The sequence below is a fragment of the Podarcis liolepis genome, assembly GCF_965112155.1.
Source record: "Podarcis liolepis genome assembly, chromosome: 6".
NCBI classification, from domain to species: domain Eukaryota; kingdom Metazoa; phylum Chordata; class Lepidosauria; order Squamata; family Lacertidae; genus Podarcis; species Podarcis liolepis.
Window position 1 is genome coordinate 1,417,164 of NC_139559.1, and position 14,574 is coordinate 1,431,737.

Below are 14,574 nucleotides of genomic sequence, written 5' to 3' on the forward strand. Positions count from 1 at the left end.
AAAAATCTACAGGGTATGGGGGTAGGCCAAGGTAGGCCAATGGTATAAGTGCAATATATTCTGAACAAAAGGCAAAACTGATTGTAAATAATGTGGTGACGGAGGAAGTTAAGATTGAAAAAGGGACACGACAAGGTTGCCCAATTTCCCCATTGCTTTTTATATCGGTCCTGGAGGTTTTGCTGAATATGATAAGAAGGGACCAGTTGATTAAAGGTATACAGGTCGGAGCCAAACAGTACAAATTGAGAGCATTTGCAGATGACTTAGTATTGACGTTACAGGAGCCAGAATCTAGTACCAAAAGAGTTTTGGAATTGATTCTCGAATTTGGTCAGGTTGCAGGGTTTAAACTGAACAAGTCAAAAACCAAGGTTTTAGAGAAAAATTTAACACCAATTGAGAGAGAGAGGTTTCAGAATGAGACAGGCTTAACAGTGGTTAAGAAAGTCAAATACTTGGGGATTAACATGACAGCAAAAAATGGGAATTTATTTAAAGACAACTATGAAAAATGCTGGGTTGAAGTGAAAAAAGATTTAGAAATTTGGTCAAATTTGAAGCTTTCACTGCTAGGCCGTATTGCTGCGATAAAAATGAATGTATTGCCTAGAATGTTGTTTTTGTTTCAAACATTGCAAATTATGGACAAAATGGACTGTTTTAAGAAGTGGCAGAGAGATATTTCTAGATTTGTCTGGCAGGGCAAGAAGCCCAGAATAAAATTCAAAATACTAACAGATGCAAAGGAAAGAGGTGGATTTGCCCTGCCAGACTTGAAACTTTACTATGAATCAGCAGCTTTTTGCTGGTTGAAAGAATGGCTGCTTCTTGAAAACGCTGACATTTTGGATTTAGAAGGTTTTAACAACGTATTTGGATGGCATGCATATTTGCGGTATGATAAGGTCAAAGCGCATAAAGCATTTAAAAACCATATTGTTAGGAAAGCATTGTTTAATGTTTGGATAAGATATAAGGACTTACTGGAAAATAAAACCCCAAGGTGGCTGTCACCAATGGAAGCGAAAGCCGTGAAAAAGTTCAATATGGAGGTCAAATGGCCGAAATAATGGGAAATATTGGAACAAGATGGAGATAGATTGAAATTGCAGAGTTTTGAAAAACTAAAAAACAAAGTGTGTGATTGGTTTCATTATTATCTGATAATGGAGGCATATAAATTGGACAAGAAAATTGGCTTCCAGGTGGAAAAATCAAAATTAGAAACAGAACTGTTAGAACCTAAAACTAAGACTTTGTCAAAGATGTATAACTTGCTGTTGAAATGGAATACTCAGGATGAAACGGTGAAATCAGCCATGATTAAAACGGCACAAGATGTTGGACATAACATAATGATGGCTGACTGGGAACAGTTATGGACCACAGGTATGAAATTTACGGCATGTAATGCCCTAAGAGAGAATATTATGAAAATGATATACAGGTGGTACATAACCCCTGTCAAGCTTGCAAAAATCTACCATTTGCCCAATAATAAATGTTGGAAATGTAAAGAAACTGAAGGTACATTCTTTCACCTTTGGTGGACGTGCCCAAGGATTAAGGCTTTCTGGGAGATGATATATAATGAATTGAAAAAGGTATTTAAATATACGTTCTTGAAGAAACCAGAGCCTTTTCTCCTGGGCATAGTCAGCCAATCGGTGTTAAAGAAGGACAGAACTTTTTTATGTATGCTACAACGGCAGCAAGAATACTTATTGCAAAGTATTGGAAGACACAAGATCTACCCACTCTGGAAGAATGGCAGATGAAAGTGATGGACTACATGGAATTGGCGGAAATGACTGGTAGAATCCGAGACCAGGGAGAAGAGTCGGTGGAAGAAGATTGAAAGAAATTTAAAGACTATTTACAGAAGTATTGCAAAATTAATGAATGTTAGAATGATGTTTGAATGAAGTTAAGTGGTTCCTAGCTGGTAATGATATAAAAGAATATGGAAAATTGGATTTTTAAATAGGTAAAAATTTAATGTTATAATATATTAAGATCAAATACTAGGATAATAAGGAGGGAAAGAAATTGCTGAATTAATTAATTGAATTGGAATACAAAAAAGGGAGGTATGAGGAGGTCAGGGAAACAAGGATATGAATGTAAGATATGGAAAGGTTGATCTTTTATTTTTCTTTCTTTTTTTATATCTGTGTACTTATTCTGTATTTTTCTTGTATTTTTGTTTTTGTTTTTTACTCTTGTATTTTATTCTTGTATTTTTTGTTTTTATGTAATTCCTTTTTTTGAAACTTTAATATGTGTGTGTGTGTGTGTGTGTGTGTATAAAACAAAGTTCTGTCCAATTCGCCCAGGTGTAGAAGACCCACCACCCCACAGCTAGCCCACAGCTTGCTCAGTTCCAGATCCAAAGAAGTGACTCATGGAGAAGCGAGATCTGCTGGGGTGCTGACGCTGCGAGCGCCTCCATCGTAGGCTAAGGTTGCATAGATGTGCAAATGAAGGTGCTCAGAGCGATGGCTTGGGCACCCACTGACTTCTCTTACCTCCAGTGACTTTCATGCATTCGTGGCCACAGCCGTTGCTGCAGCACTTCTGCCCAAGCGGGCAAGGGGCATCACTGTGACAGAGCTCTGCGCACGTCCCGGATCCATGGGGCACAGGGCACTGTCCGGGGCGCACTGAAAGAGAGAAAGTGGAGTCTCACACTGAGATGCTCTACAGAGGTGGGGTGCAACCAGAGGCATCACAAGGGGGGTGCGGTCTGCCCCAGGTGTCATGCTTGGGGGGGGGATGACAAAATCCCCCCTGGGCGGATCGGCATGGTGGCGCTCGTGTGGGATGTGAAACACAAGAGCAGTCAAGTACAACATTCCTAGAGTGAACATGTTTTCACCTGGGGAGGGATGTTTGTCCAGCCAGCAGGTAAACTTCCTGTTTCCTTCTGGGCTGGGACAGACTTCCTCTGCATGTGACTAGAGGTGGGCGTGGCCTCACCTGTGCAGGTAACCACAAAAGCACAGGGCAGGGCTGCCATCTCTCTCTCTCTGTGACTACATGCATTGAAGAAGCAACATCTGCTTAGTCAAAGATGCCCTCTTGGCCTCCAGCCAAGAGAGGACAAAGGGACTGTCTCCTTATGAGATAGTTTCCAGGTATATGTTACTTTTCTAAGCTAAGTCTGCCTTCTGGGATCCGATTGTGAACAGAATGATGTGTGAGTAAACCTTTTTATACTTTTATAGAAGACTGTGTTGTGTCTTATCTTTTATGAGGGAAAAAGGGGAAAATACCAGAACAGTTATTATAGAGGCTTTAGTGAGCCTGAGCAAATGCATCCGCTGAGTTTTTAAAAAGGGGAATGTTATTCTGCTGAATTGTGAACTTGTTTACACAAGTTGGAAAGGCTAAAATCAAACAATATATCCTCTCCTGCATCCCTGAACATTCCTACAGCTCGCACCTCCGGCGGGCAGATTTTTGCGATTGGCACAATCGTCGTCGTGAAAATATGCCCGCTGATTGCACGAATGCGCCTGGCGATCAGCCTGTCACCCCCTGATGGGTGGTGTTCCCACCCCTGATGGGTGGCACTCGCAGCCCAGGTGGGAGGTTTTATGAGATCAGCGGTTGGATTTTCACGATTGGCGGGCGGTGCTGGCACCCCCAATGGGCAGTGCTCACACTCCCAATTGGCAGCGCTGGCACCCCCGGAGGTCAGGGCTCGCACCCCTGGCAACGTTCCCCAAAATTGCAATGTGTGTGTGGGGGGGTGACAAAAAAATTTTCGCACCGGGTACCACCTGACCTTGCTATGCCTCTGGGTGCAACCAGCATCTTCAGGAGCCTCTCACTGCTTGCCTTGGACCACTGAGAAAGACAGTCAATTCCTAAAGACAGTCAATGGCTATGCAGAACTCTAGACTTGGAAGTAGCAGCTCTCCAAGGCTCTTGGTTCCTTTCACCCCCTTTTTATGGAACCTCAGACTGAAGCCATGAACAAAATCTTCTAACGAGTACAATATGGGCATGACTTTAAGTTAACACCTTACATTACAAACCTGACAGTACCAAATTATCGAAGGTTATTCACCAAAGCCAAAAGTCTTTCCTTCTGCAGTGTTGGATGGCAGGTTGAGAGGAGTTCCCTACCAGGACAGACTTTGCTCGTGTGCTCAAGACATCGATTCTATAGAACATATTTTGCTGCACTGGGCGAAATATGAGCAAGCCAGGGCAGAATTGATATTATACTTGCTGGTACCTTTCCCGGGAAAATCAGAGGCTCACTATGTCAGGTTCCTATTGGAAGACCGGACAAATGCTAGAACATTAGCAGTGGCGAAGTTTTTATCGGTGGTTGCAAGAACCAATGATCCCTGTCTTTAAGTCTGAACAAAATGCTTGTTTAACCTGGAGGTAGGCTGTCTGAATTGTGCATTGTTTTGTAATGATTTGTTAGGTCTCTGGACCGTAATAAAGATTGATTGATTGATTGATTGATTGATTGAAAATCAATTCTGCCCGGACGCTGAGGTCCAGCGCCGAGGGCCTTCTGCCGGTTCCCTGATTGCGAGAAGCAAAGCTACAGGGAACCAGGCAGAGGGCCTTTTCGGTAGTGGCGCCCGCCCTGTGGAACGCCCTTCCAGCAGATGTCAAAGCGATAAACAACTACCTGACATTCAGAAGACATCTTAAGGCAGCCCTGTTCAGGGAAGTTTTTAACGTGTGATTTTACTGTATTTTTGGTTTTATGGAAGCCACCCAGAGTGGCTGGGGAGGCCCAGCCAGATGGGTGGGGTATAAATAATAAATAATAATAATTATTATTATAATCTCCTAAGAACACACTTCCTTTGGGACACCTGCCCAACTGTGGAAGACCCACCACCCCACTTCTGTCCCTGTTCGCCCTGCCTTCCTCTGAAGGAGGGGGTTAGGCCCTCTTCCTGGAGTCATCAGTAGCTCTTGACCGCCCTACAAGGAGGCCAAAATGAGAATCCTGCAAACGTTCCCAGCGCTGCTGCTGCTTCTGGAGCCTCGCTTCCATGTTTAGCGCAGTTTAGTGCAGTGCACGGGGACTCGCCGGTTAAACAACCCTCGTGAGCTACTTGTGGCCCATGGGCCTTAGGCTGCCGACCCCCGCCCCAGAGCATTGCAAGGCCCTTGGGTCCCTGCCAACTCTACAGTTCTTTGAGTCTGTAGTTCCACAACTCACCTTCCTCCTGCCCGCCATGCCCGCTGGGCTCAGCCTTCTCCCTTTCCCAGAGCTGCCTGTCGCGCTGCCCGCTGCCCTGATGGTGAATCTCGGGGTCGACACACTTCAAGCCGCAGTCTTTAAAGCAGCACTTCTGCCCAAGGCTGCAACTTCGGTCGTCCTTGCACTCACTGTCGCACAGGCGGAACGCGGGCAAAAGGCGGCTCTTGGGGCAAAGGCCCCTTTTTTCTGGAGAGGAAGGGAAGAGTGAAGCAGGGGAGAAAGGCATACTGAGTCTGTTGCCGTAAGAACTTAAGGACATAAGTCGAGCGATAAGAAGAAGTTGCATTGGAGGAAATTTCGATTCAAAATCATGACCAGTGATTCGTGTATATGGATTGACAAAGGAAGATTAAATCTACTTGATTAACTGGGGAAATAGTTAAAGAAAAGTCTCAGCAGGAATTGAAAATGAGCAGCCAATGGCAACAGAGAATGGATGGGAAAGTAATAGAAATTAGGAAGTATTTTATTGTGAGCAGCAAAGGAGGGAGGGAAGAGAAACATTATGAAGGGGGGTGGGTTAAAAGTCAACTTTCAAGTCAAGTACTTTATTACAGTCATAGACCAGCATAAGCAAAACATCCAAATAAATAGCATAACAGTATGAATCTAAGCAAATAATTATTAAATAAATAGGAGCAAGAACCAAACGTAGATTTAAACTTATATATAGAATACTTAATTAAGCATAGATAATAGGTGAGTAAAAATGAAGTCGACTTTTAAATTTGTGTTAAATTTGAATTAATTTGCTGTTAATCTGTTAAAAATTTGGAAGATCAATGAAAATGACTTGGCAAAAAGCAGAGCCCTAAGAGGAGGCTGCAGGATCAGGCCAGTGGCCAGTTTAGCCCAGCCACCCTGGCTATGCCAAGTCATCTTCTGGAAGGGGAGGAGCAGACCAGGCAGGGGATGCCAATGGACTCTTGGCTTGAGCCACGTCCGTGATGCACAACCCTCCCTGCTGTCAGGTCTGCTGATAAGGCAGGGTCATCCTGACACACCCTTAGCACCTTTGGCACCAAACCTTCTCCTGTGGCTGCATCATGGCTGGCCAGCTGCCCGGGGGGCTTTTCCTTGCCAAGGACAGCAAAGGTTGGTGGGCAGGACTGAGGTGCTCTTGGGTTCAGAGTCTGAAGGAGCGTCTCCACCCCCATCGTTCTGCCTGGATGCTGAGATCCAGCTCCAAGGGCCTTCTGGTGGTTCCCTCCCTGCGAGAAGCCAAGTTACAGGGAACCAGGCAGAGGGCCTTCTCGGTAGTGGCACCCACTTTGTGGAATGCCCTCCCACCAGATGTCAAAGAGAACAACAACTACAGTGGTGCCCCGCAAGACGAATGCCTCGCAAGACAGAAAACTCGCTAGACGAAAGGGTTTTCTGTTTTGGAGGTGCTTCGCAAAACGAATTTCCTATGGGCTTGCTAGTTCCTGCGGGTTTTTTCCCCTCCCCCCTTTTTTCTAAGCCGCTAAGCCGCTTATCAGCTGATTCGATCAGCATATAAGCCGCTAAAAGCCGCTAATAGCGCTAATCCGCTAATCCGTCAATGGGCTTGCTTCGCAAGACGAAAAAACCGCTAGATGAAGAGAATCACAGAACGGATTCTTATCCTCTTGCGAGGCACCACTGTACCGGACTTTTAGAAGACATCTGAAGGCAGCCCTCTTTAGGGAAGCTTTTAATGTTTGATGCATTAGTGTGTTTTAATATTTTGTTGGAAGACACCCAGAATGGCTGGGGAAACACAGCCAGATAGGTGGGGTGTGTATATATATATATATATATATATATATGTATGTGTATATATATATATATATATATATATATATATATATATATATATATGCAGGTTTTGGTGTCTTCGGGTGTCTTCCCGTGTAAGAGTTGGGGTGTCTAGGCGACGTTTCGACGAGGTCTCACTCGTCATCTTCAGGCTGGTGCTTTCGGCTTCTTGTTACTGGAACAGAGCAGGATCTCAGTGTTTGAGTTCCTATAAATACTGTAGAGGGGGTGTGGTGTATAGCCTTAATTAATTTTGCAGATTCCAAATTGCTCTTTAACATGGAACATCACCACAAGAGAATAATCATGGAAGCCATCGAGATAGAGAAACACCCTCACAACATGAACAAGCGTGACGACACGTCCCGCCTGCCAGACATCTGGAAATTAGCCCTCCCCACAAAAACCGACACCAGAACCAGAGGCACACAGAACGCCATCACCAATCAACCACACCAGACCCAAACCCAGACCCTCTCCACAGATAAATTACAGACACCATCCAGTAGCCAAACCATAGTGGCACCTCCGGATGCTGCACCCCCCTGCAATCCCTACACAGATCTGGCTGGCACAGGGCACAAAACCACAGCTCGCCCCTATACACGAAGCCAAGCCAGAGCACAACTAAGTGCAGTACAGCCATCTTCTCAGAAAAACTCTTCACAAGCTCAAGAGGTCAAGACACGAAAGCTTTAGCAACTAATCCACACCTAATGACCCACCTAAGTGGTACTCAGAATATCACTCAAGAAATCACTCAAGATATCCCTCAAGTAATTAAGGAACAAAAGAAGAAAAGGCACACTAACCTGGGAACTTCCTCTCTGCCCAGAACGTTGGAGGCTATACACCACACCCCCTCTACAGTATTTATAGGAACTCAAACACTGAGATCCTGCTCTGTTCCAGTAACAAGAAGCCGAAAGCACCAGCCTGAAGATGACGAGTGAGACCTCGTCGAAACGTCGCCTAGACACCCCAACTCTTACACGGGAAGACACCCGAAGACACCAAAACCTGCATTCCTGTACCCGTGAAAATCTACGAAAGCATATATATATATATATACACATATATATATATATATATAAAGAATCAGGGCTGGGAGCGGGTGCTGGAAGGAAAGATCAACTCTTCTGCCCCCCGGTGCTTGCTTTGGCCCTTCTGGAGGCCCCTGCAGTGTGGGGTGGGGGTGCTGGGGCCTCAGGTGCTTGTCACGGTACCTGGCTGAGCCTTGGTGCATCTCCTGAGACCACCCCTCAAGCAACACTTCTCCTCTGAGGTGCACTGGGAGTCATCAGAACAGGGGCTGGAGGAGGAGGAGGCAGAAGCAGCAGCGTGATCTTCTGAGTGGGGACAGTAGCCGCGATGCACTGCAAGGGAAGAGGGCAGTCAGTGGGTCTCTTGTGCCACAGGCGAGCATTCTTCTGCTGGGTTTATTGCCGCTGGAGGTGGCCATAAATGAAGGCTGGAGCATTGCAAGTTATTTACAGTCATACCTCGGGTTACAGACCCTTCAGGTTACATAGAATCATAGAGTTGGAAGAGACCACAAGGGCCATCGAGTCCAACCCCCTGCCAAGCAGGAAACACCATCAGAGCACTCCTGACATATGGTTGTCAAGCCTCTGCTTAAAGACCTCCAAAGTAGGAGACTCCACCACACTCCTTGGCAGCAAATTCCACTGTCAAACAGCTCTTACTGTCAGGAAGTTCTTCCTAATGTTTAGGTGGAATCTTCTTTCTTGTAGTTTGGATCCATTGCTCCATGTCCGCTTCTCTGGAGCAGCAGAAAACAACCTTTCTCCCTCCTCTATATGACATCCTTTTCTATATTTGAACATGGCTATCATATCACCCCTTAACCTCCTCTTCTCCAGGCTAAACATGCCCAGCTCCCTTAGCCGTTCCTCATAAGGCATCGTTTCCAGGCCTTTGACCATTTTGGTTGCCCTCCTCTGGACACGTTCCAGTTTGTCAGTGTCCTTCTTGAACTGTGGTGCCCAGAACTGGACAAGGTTAAGGACTGGGTTACGGACTGCCAAAACCTGGAAGTATCGGAATGGGTTACTTCCGGGTTTCGGCGGTCGAGCATGCGCAGAAGCACTAAATTACGCTTTGCACATGTGCAGACGTGCCGCTGTGGTTGCGGACACTGCGGGTTACGAACGTGCACCCCGCATGGATCACATTTGCAACCCGAGCATCCACTGTATTTATTTCATAAAATGTAAGCGCCAGCGAAAGAATAAAATAAAACACTAATCAACAACAGCCATGTAAGGCTTTTGAAAAGTTAAAATAGGGCTGCCATACGTCAGGGTTTTCCTGGACACATCTAGGAATCGGGCTGCAAAACAGCGTCTGGGCGGATTTTTGCTGAATCGGCAAAATTAAGATTAAGATTCCCACAGATGCAGAACGGGAATTTTGTGGCACCTGCAGCAGTGCCCATTCCACTGATTGAAGTGGTGGAGTGGGAACATGTGAGGTAAGCTGATCTCGTAGGTAAACTGGTCCCAAGTTAAGCATTTTACTGTATATAGTTGGCCCATTTGCAGAGGGCAGATCTCTGAGCACAGGAGTTACATGCTGAAGAGGTCTCACTCCTGCCAGTGCAAAGTGCTTTACCTCCTCATCCACTCAGGCCACTGTAAGGCCACTTACCAGTGGCAGAGAAGACGAGGAAGGGGTTTTTCTTAGGGTGAGGCTCGGCCATTGCACCCTGTAACTCCTCCAGATGCAAGAAACTCAACTCTAGAATTCATGGTTGTGCGCAGAGGACAGCGTAGGCAGAATCCTTTCTCAAGGGCACTCTGACAAACAGCAGGCAATTTCAGAGGGCTCCTTCAGGATCTTGAGCATTGCTCCATCCCAGCCAGGAAAGTAGCTGCTGATGTTTAGAAGACCCGTGTCCCTTTCCACCATGCATGGCACTGGGATATGGGGAGCAGGGGCAGCATACATACCTCCTTCTGGAAGGACACACTTCAAAATATTCCCCACACGGCAGCACTTCTGGTCTCCTGGGCAGGGCCTCCCCTCGCTGCAGTAGGCAGCTCCCAGGTGGTGATGGGTGATAGTGGCAGGGCACTTGCCGGGCATCGGGGACCCTGGGCAGGAAAGGAGACGAGAGGGCACCATTGACCAAAGCACAAAGGCAGTGATGGTCACCAACCTGGGTGGCTGTGAAAGAAGACGAGACGCTTCCACGGAGGAGAGGGCTATCATTGACTGCTAGACACAATGGCAATGATGATGATCATGATGATGATGATGATGATGATTTATACCCCGCCCTTCCCAGTTCAAAAGCCGGGCTCAGGGCAGCTAACAACAAATTTAAAACAATTATAAAAGCAGCATAAAATACAGTATAAAAACATGAATAACAATAAAATTCAAAAACCAGTTAGATAATCCCCAGGGCTAGCTGGCTGAATTGGTCCTACTTGGGCCAGCGAGGAGACCAGGGGAGAATGAGCTGTGGGGTCTCAGAGCGGGTGATCTTCATAAAAGGGGAGAGGGAGGGAAGAGAAGGGGAATAAGAGATCAGGCTGAATTCAAATTAAAGGCCAGGCGGAATAGCTCTGTCTTATGGGCCCAACGGAAGGAGGTTAAATTCTGAAGGTCTCCTGGGACAGAGCAGTCCACCAGGCCGGAGCCATCACTGAAAAGGCCCTGGCCCTGGTGGAGGATAGTCTGACTTCCTTAGGGCCCGGGACCTCTATGGTTGTTCATGGACCTTAAGGTCCTCTGCGGGGCAAACCAGGAGAGGCCGTCCCGTAGATACGATCTCCACGGCCATCTGAATACCAGCTTCTGGAAACTGCAGGAGGGGGAGAGTTTCTCTTATGCTCGGATTCTACTTATGGGCCTCCCATAATGGGACCTGGCTGGTCACCATGAGAGAAGGATGCTGTACTGAGTTTCACCTGAATGTGGACCGATGCCCACCTGTGGGGTCTTTGGTCCACAGCTTGAGAAACGCTGATGTGCCAAAAGCTTGTTAGACTCCTGCTGAACTTTGCAAATAGTTTCTCACCATTTGTTGAGAGCGCTGGAGTCTGGAAGGTCTCCTCATCCATGTGAATTTCTCCTGCCTCATCATGATATGCACCTACAAGGAGGAAATAAAAATAATTGATTAGGTGCTCAGCAGAGCCTGTGGGCTTTTCACCATCAGCAGCTCAGCACGGAATTAACCCTCCATACAGCTGATAATAATAATAGTAATAATAGTAATAGTAATAATAGTAATAATAATAATAATAATAATAATAATAATAATAATAATAATAATAATAATAATAATAATAATTTATTTATACCCCACCCATCTGGCCGGGTTTCCCCAGCCACTCTGGGCAGCTCCCAACAGAATATTAAAAACATGATAGACCATCAAACATTAAAAATCTCCCTAAAGACTGGGTTGAGACTGTCATTGAGCCACCCTCCACAACCCCAAAATCTCCTTCCTGGTCAGCCCACACCAGTTCAGACTCTGTGATGTGTGTACATGTGAACAGTTGTCACTTCTATGCCTCAATGCACACCACTTTACACTTGCTTAAACTCGACAGGGTTTGTTGGAAGATTCAGGACAGATAAATCAAAGTACTTCTCCATGTAGAGCATAGTTGATCCCACAGCAGGATCAAACTGAGAAACAAAGGCACAGAACTTATAAATTTGTTTCTTTAAAAAATCCCCTTTTCTCTCTTCCCAGCAGCTTCTGCTGTTCTTAACAATGTTGTTTACTGATCATAGAATCATAGAATCATAGAGTTGGAAGAGACCACAAGGGCCATCGAGTCCAACCCCCTGCCAAGCAGGAAACACCATCAGAGCACTCCTGACATATGGTTGTCAAGCCTCTGCTTAAAGACCTCCAAAGGAGGAGACTCCACCACACTCCTTGGCAGCAAATTCCACTGTCAAACAGCTCTTACTGTCAGGAAGTTCTTCCTAATGTTTAGGTGGAATCTTCTTTCTTGTAGTTTGGATCCATTGCTCCGTGTACGCTTGTCTGGAGCAGCAGAAAACAACCTTTCTCCCTCCTCTAGGTGACATCCTTTTCTATATTGAACATGGCTATCATATCACCCCTTAACCTCCTCTTCTCCAGGCTAAACATGCCCAGCTCCCTTAGCCGTTCCTCATAAGGCATCGTTTCCAGGCCTTTGACCATTTTGGTTGCCCTCCTCTGGACACGTTCACTGATTATAGCTCGGCTTTTAATACCATTCTTCTGGACATTCTTATCAAAAAGCTGATGGAACTAGACCTTTCTTCTACCATCTGTGACTGGATTAAAGACTTTCTGAGGGATCGGACACAAACAGTGAGGATTGAGCCTGTAACATCTACCTCCCTGAAGCTCAGCACTGGCGCCCCACAGGGATGTGCGCTGAGTCCCTGCCTGTACTCGTTGTATACATATGGCTGTATTTCATCTGATCCATCCACTGCAATTATTAAGTTTGCAAAGGATACTACCATAATGGGACTAATTAGAGGTGGAAATGAATCAGTGTACAGGGGGGAGGTTCAAAAAGTATCTACACGGTGCTTAGAGAATAACTTGCACCTAAATATTAGCAAGACAAAGGTTGGACTTTCAGAGGAAGAGAGGGGAACTAGCCCCATTATATGGGGGGAGGGGGTTGTGTGGGGAGAGTCTCTTCCTTTAAATTCCTGGGAGTTTACCTTAGGGAAGACCTCACTCTGAAAAACAGTATAACTCAGGTGGTAGAGACTCCATTTCCTCAGGGTCTTGCGAAAGAACAATGCTAAACAACAATTGATGACCTCCTTTTACTGGTCCACACTAGAAAGTGTCCTTTCATATTGTATCACAGTGTGGTACATTGGCTTGACAGCCACAGACAGAAAGTCTCTACAGAGGGTGGTGAACACAGCACATGATATCATGGGCTGTCCCCTGAGCCCGCTAGATGACATCACAAGGGATCGTGGCCTTAGGAGAGCAAGAAAAATTCTCAGGGACGATTCTCACCCTGGCCAGCACCTCTTTAATCTTCTATCCTCGGGCAGGAGATACAGAAGTAGAATCAGTCATAGGTAAAGGTAAAGGGACCCCTGACCATTAGGTCCAGTCGTGGCTGACTCTGGGGTTGTGGCGCTCATCTCGCTTTACTGGCTGAGGAAACCGGCGTACAGCTTCCGGGTCATGTGGCCAGCAGGACTAAGCCGCTTCTGGCAAACCAGAGCAGCGCACGGAAACGCCGTCGACCTTCCCGCCGGAGCGGTACCTATTTATCTACTTGCACTTTGACGTGCTTTTGAACTGCTAGATTGGCAGGAGCAGGGACTGAGCAACAGGAGCTCACCCCGTCGCGGGGATTCGAACCGCCGACCTTCTGATCGGCAAGTCCTAGGCTCTGTGGTTTAACCCACAGCACCACTCGCATCCCATAATCAGACGTACCAGCAGGCTAAAAAACAGTTTCTATCCGTGGACTGTTAGGCTGCTGGACGCAAAATAATATAGTGCAACTGACTTTCGGGGTTGGTGTGTTGTGCGACAAGTGCACAGAGTGCAATGAGATTGAGTGTTTGTGTGGTGGGGAGGGAGGCTCGGTTAATTTCATTGTACACAAGTTGCACATTGGCAATAAGGGTATTATTATTATTATTATTATTATTATTATTATTATTAAAGTTGTGGTTTGGGAAAGGCTCCTAGGGCTGGATGGTGGGGCAAGGCAACTGGAAAAAGCCATTGCCTGATGAGCAGCACAAAGTCTCTCTCCCCTCACAGTTCTTCCTCTGGAAACAGCTCCCTTGGGAAGCCTCCTAGGGCTGGAAGGTGGGGCTTCTGAATCCTAGTTTCTGAAAGCTACAGGAGAGGAGAGGGCCACTCTTGGGCTCAGATCCTGTTGGGAATTTGACAACATGCAATTCTGTGCAGCTGCACACAGAGTCAATTAAGAGTTGGCCAACAGCCAAGGATGACTGAGCAGAAAGGAGAATTTCTGCCTGGAGAGATAGGAGCCTGGAAACAGCTCTACCGTTGGTCAAGGTCTCACACAGGCATAATGATTTATGACCTACTGACTGGAAGGTGTTTGTGAACTCTGCGCATGCTCTGCTAAGGTCCTGCAACAGGTCAAAGTTGCAGAACACCAACAGATCCTGCTTGGGGGCTTCTCCACTGGGGCATCTGGTTGGCCATTGTGAGGATTCTGGACCAGATGGGCCACTGGCCTCATCCAGCAGGCTATTCTTAGGTTCTTATTTTTAATGCCCATTTCCTGGGCAGTCACTGCCACTTCAGACCCCATTACTCCCCATGTAAAGTTAGAATTTCCGCCCCCAATATGCATCATTTTACACTTCCTCATGCTGAACTGCATTTTTATTTTAGCCAGGCCAAACATTTCTCTCTCTCAGCAGCAAATTTGGCTACTTCGCCGCTCACTGTTCACTCTGAACCATTTATGAACAAGTTTAAAAGGAAAAATTTCAAAGTTGCTGCCCAAGGGACCATCTGGAAAACTCCCCATTCATTCCCACTCGCT

General features: G+C 46.3%; 1 protein-coding gene across 1 annotated transcript; it reads right to left on the minus strand.

The window, feature by feature from the left end:
- Positions 1 to 348: 348 nt before the first annotated feature.
- LOC310709792 (uncharacterized protein) lies at positions 349 to 13,417 on the minus strand (the record flags this gene model as incomplete). The annotated part of the gene is made up of 7 exons (XM_083509832.1): positions 12,740 to 13,417; positions 11,073 to 11,147; positions 9,997 to 10,140; positions 8,251 to 8,400; positions 5,204 to 5,431; positions 2,532 to 2,666; positions 349 to 353 (listed from the first exon to the last, which is right to left on the minus strand). Exons 2-7 carry the CDS (start codon positions 11,113 to 11,115, stop codon positions 349 to 351), a joined length of 705 nt encoding a protein of 234 aa, XP_083365958.1. The 5' UTR covers positions 11,116 to 11,147; positions 12,740 to 13,417.
- Between the last annotated feature and the right edge of the window lie 1,157 nt (positions 13,418 to 14,574).